Below are 9,474 nucleotides of genomic sequence, written 5' to 3'. Positions count from 1 at the left end.
TGCTTTTCCCGAAATTATAAATGAACAAGTTGACAGCTATAACAGGGTATTATAGATTACTCAGTACTAACTGTCCGTACACCTTTAAGACAATGTAAAATTTCGTCGAGTTCAAAAAACTATTCTGTTCAACAGTTCATTTTCCTGACCTTGAATACAATGTCTTCAATAATAAATGATCATGACCCAAAACATCAAGTAAAACAAAGGTTTATTTTTTGTATATGCTACAAAGTAAAAAACTTAGTGTAATTACAAACAAAACAGCAACAATTTTGAAGACTTGTACAAGTGAACTGAGAGAGAAATATAGACATAAAAAACACACAGAAAAACAGTAAAATTTTGAATGACTTGCCAACTATATTGACATACAAACATGGGTTCCCCAAATCACAAGTTATCGCTGTATTTTTAAGCCTTGGATACCTTTGTCAAGCACTAAGTACTACCCAATTCGCTCTAAACAACACAGACGTGGACAAATGCAATAACTCACACTCCACCGCAAAGCAAAGCATTCATAATCCTGAGGGAAATCATGTATGGTTTATCCATGACGCATTACATTAATTCCATTGCCTCAATTCAGTACAAGAAACTGTCAACATACACTTTTTTTCAAAATTTTTTGCAAAACACATCTGTTTTTTTTTCTTTCTATAACTTGGAAGAAAATACTTGCCCTGAGCACAGTTAATATGCCAGCTAGCAATAAAGATCCATGAACCTGCATCAGCATGAGCTAGTAGGTTAAATGAATACACAGCCTAAATACACACTATGACTCTTAACTGCTCTTACAAGCATATACAAATTTGCATATTTCTTATATAGCTGAAACTATGTAAACAGTTAACACGACACATCACTAGAAGAGGACCTCTGGCTATAAGCATGTCACTTGTGCTCTGTTCTACTCCACTTGACTTTGGTCAAACCTGGGATTAAAATATCAGTCTATCTTAACCAAAATTAGCTTACTACCCAGGCTGCATTGTGTGCTATTTCTGAGTTACAGTATTATGGCAATGGTATTTAAAAGATGACAACTGCATAACACCACATTTTAGTGGAGATTACTAACTGTAATCAAATCTTTAAAAATTTTTAAAGTTTGGGTTGTCGTATCTTCTCGAAACAGGTTTTTCTGGCTTGATAGGGTGGAATAGTGGAGTTACTGTATGGTTATCAGTTTACTTTACAAAATTCTTTTGTCAAGAGTTATATTTACTTTTGCACATTGTCATAATTGGATGTTATTAGAAATTTACAAGACTAAAGTCATTGTTTTGGTATACGTCTCAATATTGTGTAATAGCTATAACAGCAGTTTCTGCATCGTCAAAACACAGTTAAATGCCTAATGTCATAGTGCCTAGTTTCACATCTTACAGTGACATTTCTCTGCATCTACCAGTTCAAAATGACACAAGATTTGGCACATAGGGTCCTAAATTATACATCCAACAACAAGTTAATAAAGAGTAAAAATTACACTATTAAAAAGTTTTGTAAGTATGTAAGTAAAAATGTAAAAGCATGTAACAAGAAGGTCCATGAGGAAATTAATGGAAATGTTCCAGCCTCATAACACTTGTAACTTGAACAAATTGTACTATGTTCTACCACAATAGCTATATACAACATCCTTGACCAAACTGCTGAACATCACACTTTTCTCAGACAGGCATGTCTCACATTTGTCCCGTCTTATGACTCTTCACATAAACTGCCAGTATATCCTCCATTCCACATAGATAGAACTTACATGGGGTAGCAAGGCTACCAAAGAGCTAGCCTGTTGGAGATACATGAATGCAAAACTTCAGCTCAATACATAAAGTATGGAAGTCATGAATTTGGTAATTTATGGTTATTAATATACACACAGAAAATCAACAATGGACATCCTCTATATGTGCGTTATTTTTTAAGATACTACCCCTAACATTTTGTTTAAAATCGCTTTCCCTGTTATTGGACCCAGCCGAAGCCGATGCTCGGGGTATAAACATAACCTACACCTGTTCAGGACCAAAAATGAGGGATAAATTCAGAGAAAAAAGAATACTTTAACCTTTCACCACTATCATCAATATATCAGATTGTGCATGAAGTATGAATAACCCATCATCAAAAAAAAAGAGACAGATCAACAATATTAACAAAGAACAATAGTCTGCCACCATCGCATCCAATGCTCTTTGTCAGTTTAAAACTGTATAGCTTTATTTAAGTATCCCTACACTCCAGTAAACTGCATAGGTGTTTTAATAACTACAGCAACAATAAGGGTATATCAAACATGTCTAAAGGTAAACATCCTCCTCTTAACACACATTTGCAGCCACCCACTGCTTCATTATTAAATATGCATTGCAAAGCAGATCTGTAACACATACCAAAGGTTATGGTAATCAATATATTAGACAAAATGCCACTGCACAGAAAATGATGTACAAAATGAGGAAACCAAAGTAAACCTCAATGAGAAGGGGCTGTCATGCCCCCATGCCTTTTCCCTAGTAAATAAATAATCCCTAGTATAAATAGACATGCAAATGTACAAGAAAGTCAAAAGTACCAAATAAAAAATCACAGTTTATGTTCAATACCGATGCATATTGAATGCTTGAAATACTGAGTTCACTGAACATCACAATCATATAGCATTTTCACAGATTTTTATACAGTAAATAGCTCTGTAATGACCCACATCATCCACATCTACATCACTAAATGTAGGACAGATTATTGTCTATAGATAAATATGCAGTATATTAGATCAAACATTTATGGCTTCTTACACTCAAGCATTCTTACCCAGACGCAACATATGTCAGTGTGTTAAGTTACAGTCTTAAAGATCAGTGGCTAAAATAATCTTATCTGAACATTATAACTCCACCAATCCCCAACACTTCAGCAACACTTGAAAAACATCCACAAGCAACAGCACTGAATATTATAATGCTGAGCTTTATACAGTTGTTCACAGGTCTACATTCTATTAGAGATCCAAAGTACTTATATTAACATTAACATGGATGCCGTACAAAACATAAGTACTATTGTAGCATTAAGACTAAAGGTTAAAGGTGTTCTGGATGATCACGTAAGCAAGGGATGAACTCTTTTGGATCAATTATTCGTGCACAAATTTTATGGATTGCTGTAAAGAGAGGAAAGCTGAAATGACAAAACCAAGAGAAAATTATATCAAGATTAAATCATATTATATGTGCATCAATAACATGGTTCACAAAATATTGAATACAGTATTTAACCTCAAATTTCGCTCATGACTAAGTAACTCATTTTGTCTGATACCACTCTTCGTAATAAGGTTTTTTGGAAGGCAGGATGATATCTGACTGGAAATGTTTCAGCACGACAAATAACATTTTATTTGCTTGTTTGGGGCAAATTATTAGGTCAAATAACTGATCAGGCCAAAATACAGTACATGGTTTAAAACTAGGATATTCTTCACGTGTACGGAATACATGTATTTGTCACCCACCTTTCCTCCAAGTTACTTTCCTTGAGCATTGTATTTATTTCTCTTGCCACCAATGGCCCCTGAAAGCTCTGACCATGTAAAATCTCCTTCTCTAATTCCTGGATTGTCTGCAAACAAGACAACAGAGTAGATTTACAACAATTACAATCAAAACGGAGAAACTATGAATGCCTTCATGTCACTGTTTTCAGCGATTAAGTAGCTATGAGGTGTGCTACAACAGGAGGATAAAAACTAACTGCTGGCATTCATGTTCTAGTTCAATTCACTGTATTGAGGTAGGGAGTGGGGGGGGGGGGGAGGGGTGCACAACCGTGTACTTCAAGCTGAGTCATCAGGATTTGTTTGTGGTTATATTTATATTTTGACATTATTGCTGATTGTGAATTTGAAAGTTTTAGATGTAGGCCTTCATAGACATGATATGTGGCATGATATCGTACAGGACATCTTGTAGGACATGATGTTGCACAATGTATACGTCCTCTTAAATTAACTAAACCTGTATTAAGACATCATCCCACTGAGCTCTGACTGAAAGTAATAAAACAAAATTTTCTTTTTTATCGTTGTGCGTCTGGGTGTGAAGTGTCAAAATCTAGTGAGAAAAGTGACGTCTAACATGTAAAATAACACTTTCATCAAAGAAGAAAAACCTGACATTCACCTGGCCTTAAATATAACTATTAAATATGTATATTTTCAAAAAGCCTGCAGTTGATAGTGAAGCAGAATATATCAAAAATACCCTCAAATATTGCAAATGAAATACAAGGTGAAAGTAAACCCTTGCCTTGAATGAAACTGATGGGAGAAAAACAGAATGATAAGTGCATGTAACAATGTATGATGTTACCTTTCCGGTCTTGACAACAGCTTCCCCCAGAGCCCGGTTCCTGCCTCCATGGCATGTGGCCACCAAGTCAGCCACTCCACAGCTCTCAAAAAAGGTAGTCATCTTAGATCCTGTCAACACCACAACAATGGTTTCGGGAATGTACAGCATATTTAGTATCTTACATTTTTCACTACAACAAGTGTGCAGTACATGTGCAGATGTACAATGAAATGTGCAGATGGTACACTAAATTCCATAAGTAGTAGGAATGAGTTTTTGTGGTAATCACCTTTAAGCAGATTTAGGTCAAGACGTCAGATCTCAAATGGAGTTCACCCAGTTGCTACCTAAATTACTTTCTATTTTTTTAATGTATTTTATTGTTCATATTTGATATGTTTGATACATGCCACAGGAGCTCTTATCTACTCATCACACACTATACAGCAAGGAGTGAATGTCAGCCATTTGTAATTTTTGATTGTAGGCAGAAATTGAATCAAACATTCCATGTTTCAAGTTCCGAATGATTTCACTGCACTGCAGTCAAACGAATGTTACACTTCCAGACACAAAAAAGAAACCAAAAAACAATTTCAGCTATTAAATTAAGGGGAGATAACTCTTCTAATGTCCTCAACTGTGCCAAAACCAATGACATAACTTTATATTTTAGAATGCATTACACTAGTAAAATTTTCTCACAGATACAAGGCTTACTAAGTATACAGTTACCTGGAAAGTATTTCTCTCCAAATTTTACCATTTCCATGAGACCAAGTCGGAGGACAGCTGCTTTGGTGTTGTCCCCACAGCCTAACCCATCTACAATGCCAGCTCCAATAGCAACTACATTCTGCGCGAAGATATTCAAAGTAAACATACGTTAAACATAATGAATTTGGGATAGAAAACACGTTTAAATACAAGCATGTAATACATGTATCAGATATAACTTCAAATGTAAACTTAGTGGACACGCCTTTAGAGCAGTTACATTATCACAAGAAAAACAAGTATGTTAACCAATGGCATCAAACAACAATCAAATAAGGTTTTGTTCATGCTACACATCAATAAGTAGTTGACTTAATGATGTACTAGCCTTGAGGGCACCACACATCTCCACTGTGTCTTGGTCTTCCACAACAGAACACCTGAAGTATGGGGTTTCAAATAACACTTTTAACACCTTTCCATTTTCAGTATTTCTTGTGCCTATGTAGATAAAAAAACAAAGACAAAAAAAAAATTTACAAAGTAACCACTTAAACTGTACTGTACATACATGTAAATACAGAAATAACAGCCAGCTGCTCTTTTGCAGAATTATTATCCGACAATTAGCATACATTTAGGAATGTTACACTTCTGTCTCCTGGACAAAATCACCAGTAGTAACTTTACATACCCTGAGCAAAATGGATAGGTACATTGTACCAGGTATATGTTATTTGCAGCAAATCAAAATTTCTAACCTCTATATGCTTACCAATTGTGGTTTCACAGAACTGTTCACTAGCTACTTCAGGGGCTAGGTTAGCTCCCATTAAAACACCACATTCTATTTGCAGAAGGTCTGATATTGAGTGAGAGATCAGTCGAATGCCCTTTTCTGCTTGTTCAAAACCCTGAAAATTTAAACCCACAATTAACACTTGTACACAAAGAGACCTGCTTATGACAATCATCATGATCAGACGAGAGCACATACATGTATGCCTACCAACACCAAAAGAGATTTATTATAACCCTAAGACTGTTCTACTTTGGGTCACATCCAAATCTAAAACATAAAGCTAAACATAACTAATGATGCTTTACATGAAACCATTCACAATAAGCAGGATATTTCAGTTGAGTGGGCACAATAAGTGAATATTTGAAGAGATAAAATTTTGTAACTTCGTATTTGGGGCTTGTTGTACTTGCATGAATTATTTTGTATGGAGACAATACTGTTGGCTTATTTGCATGCTTGAGGAAAAGTCACAATGTTTCAGTCATATCACAATGCTTTAAAATGTGTCACCTGTGGAGGGATAATTAGCCTTTCCATTTATGTTGCTGAGTCCTGATTTGACCTGAAGTCTTAGGTTTGACTCACTCAACCACTTAATAATTTCATGTTTTCTTTTCCCATCACAGGCCAGTGGATATTTAACAAAACACGTAAATCTCACACAAGAACATGGTAAACAGTCCACACAAATATTTCATCCTAAATGTTTACATCTTTAAAGTATTTCTGGGACAAACATGGGCCAGTTGATCCAGGCAATTAGATAACTTGTATATACCTTAATCATGGATACAGCTATTGCATCCTTCTTGATGTGTCCTTTCATCTCTTCACAAAGTTTACGAACAAATTGATGAGGGACAACAAAGATGAATATGTCTGCATCCTTTACAGTTTCCAATAAATCAGGCACTGCTATCTGTAAAAAGGAAAAATAAAATAAAACAAACCATAATGTGACGTAAAAGGTGAATCTTGGTACATGTAATTTAAGCAACACAATACCATATTGCTCATCTTAAATAATAGATGCACGTCATATTCCACGACATTTATATAATATTAATTTGAATGAATTTCCACATTAAATACTACATTTTAACTCATTTCAAAGTTTATAGCCCTCCCAACCTCATTTATACCACAATATGGTAGAATGGCTTTTTTCATCAAGAAATTTTGGGATGCAATTTCGTCAACGTGCTTTCAGAAAACGTGCTTATAAGTTACAGTACTTCTATTTTCTTACCACACTGTCTGGCACTTTGACACCGGGAAGATATTTCACATTTTCATGTTCTCTGTTGAAGATCTCAGTTAATTTTTCATCATTGTACATTTCCTGGTACATGTACATTTTTACAGTCTTGTCAAATGTATCACCCTTGTCCAACACGTTCTGGCCAACAATCTTTGCAATAGCTGAGCCCCTGCATAGATGAATACATAAATAGTATTAATGCAGCCAGCAATTAACTTAAAGGCTTAGTGTCCAGATTTCCTGCTGGTCATAATTATAAAGATTATAACCTGTTTAAACAGTATATTACTGAGAGTGCTTCTGAGAAACATAAAAATGACTCTAAATATAGCAGAAACAACACATTTACTGCTCTAGCCCATCCGCAGTTGGCCGTCCTATCAAGCAAATATACTGCCGTATCAATCTGAACCCACCGACGATGATGTTGAAGTTCCGATTTATGGCACTGACATGACTGACTTCCAAGTCTAAGTTTTCAGATGTTGCATTTGATGTTTGTCCAGGCATTTCCACCTGCACTGGCAATACAGACTGGTAATCCATAGCCTTATCCTGTGCAACACTACATTTTGTGTGTTTGATGTGGCTAACCTGCTCAATCGCCATGTTTGACATGACAGAGATTTTGACTTTTTGGTCGAGTGCACACTTGCAAGGTAAATCATATCACTAAACTGACACACATCGGACGTAGAAATGGACATGCAGGGATTGCTGATAACCACATCATGCAACACATCAACCACAACAGTATGTTGAGGGCAGCACACTGAGAACCATGAACTGCAGGGTACGTCAATACTTACATATTGAGCTATGTTTGTGCAGAAACATATAGCCCTATATCATATGCAAGCATTAACTAATATCAGTGATATAAGTTTAACAATGTTTTAGGGTATGCATTTATTTATTTATTTGATTGGTGTTTTACGCCATACTCAAGAATATTTCACTTATACGACGGCGGCCAGCATTATGGTGGGTGGAAACCGGGCACAGCCCGGGGCAAACCCACGACCATCCGCAGGTTGCTGACAAACCTTCCCACGTACGGCCGGAGAGGAAGCCAGCATGAGCTGGACTTGAACTCACAGCGACCGCATTGGTTTTAGGGTTTGCAAGTTGATAGTAATCATTATGATGTACATGTAACTTTTGTTCTTCCTTGAGACTGTGAACTTAATGTTATGATTAATGCAGGACAAAATCTTAGCTGCCAATGACAAAATTAGCGCAATCCATTGTTAGATGCTAAATGAAGCATTTACTTGCTACCGGCGCTGCGCCGGGAATAGGCCTACTCCGGTCTTCAAAGTGTCATGACACTGTTACAACAACAACAGTCCTGATCAGCACGATAATTTGGATCAAATACACCACACAACACCCACCAGTTTCCCGATCCAACGATGCAAACTTTTTTCCCACCCATGTTCAAGCTTCTCCACGTCAACTTTCTGTGAACTTCGCTAGCCCATACTTGGCCCGTTTTCAATGACCTTGCCAATGTTATCGGTAATAAGCCCCGGTACGCCACCTTGTGAGCAGACGACAAATTAAACAGAAATGTACGAGTGTTAAACATGCTCGAAAACAACGCCAACGCTGCTCAACCTGACCACAGGGATGCCCTAGCGAAAGTAGTGATTTGTGTCAATACGGTAAGCTTGCTTTCCCTTGCGATGGCGCTGAATGATGCATAACAGCTGTACCCTACCGACATGATACCCTCTGCTCAGGTTTCATAACAGTTCCCTGCAAGGTGTAGGCCACTCTTCAAAAGAAATAGCCTGTTCAAGCCTACAATATATAAGAAAATAAAAAGATGCAGTCGAGAAAGGTTTATTTGATGATAGTGAAAGAGCCCACCTCCCTCTTGGAAAGCACAGGATTTTTTTTTTTTTCAAGCAGGTCTAAAACAAAGAAAAATGGCTAGTTACTCTTTTATAAAATTCCCCTGGTTTCCTGTAAAAATACAAATAGTATATATTGCACCACTGTGGAAATCAAAGTGGTTATACTATATTGCACCAAAGTGAAATATATTATTCCACTGATAGTGTACATTTTGGTTACTTTACGTACGATTCACTAAATTTGCTGATATTTGCTATAAGAGATGGTTATTAATCGCGTAGTATAATTAAAACACAGATCTGCCAGGGCTTGGCCAGCACCTTGTCCCGACGCATGATCCAACTGACGTATGGGAAGTTAGCCTACCACTAGACCACGAGTACTGTTGGCCTATAGGCTACATCAGATTGGGATAGTACTTTCGTCCGATTCCCGTAACATTTGGCTAGTTCTAATTACTATTC

At 36.6% G+C, this 9,474-nt stretch overlaps 1 protein-coding gene across 1 annotated transcript; it reads right to left on the bottom strand.

Annotated features, from left to right (window-relative positions):
- Positions 1-254: 254 nt before the first annotated feature.
- On the bottom strand, positions 255-8,667 carry LOC135461747 (glycerol-3-phosphate dehydrogenase [NAD(+)], cytoplasmic-like). The gene is made up of 9 exons (XM_064738970.1): positions 8,545-8,667; positions 7,136-7,316; positions 6,665-6,805; positions 5,857-5,995; positions 5,470-5,582; positions 5,100-5,220; positions 4,383-4,492; positions 3,527-3,633; positions 255-3,192 (listed from the first exon to the last, which is right to left on the bottom strand). The coding sequence occupies exons 1-9, from the start codon at positions 8,583-8,585 to the stop codon at positions 3,096-3,098; spliced, it is 1,050 nt and encodes a 349-aa protein (XP_064595040.1). The 5' UTR covers positions 8,586-8,667; the 3' UTR covers positions 255-3,095.
- Between the last annotated feature and the right edge of the window lie 807 nt (positions 8,668-9,474).

The sequence above is a fragment of the Liolophura sinensis genome, chromosome 1 (assembly GCF_032854445.1).
Source record: "Liolophura sinensis isolate JHLJ2023 chromosome 1, CUHK_Ljap_v2, whole genome shotgun sequence".
Classification (NCBI taxonomy): domain Eukaryota; kingdom Metazoa; phylum Mollusca; class Polyplacophora; order Chitonida; family Chitonidae; genus Liolophura; species Liolophura sinensis.
Note: the sequence above shows the minus strand (reverse complement) of the source record. Positions and strands in the feature narration are given on the sequence as shown.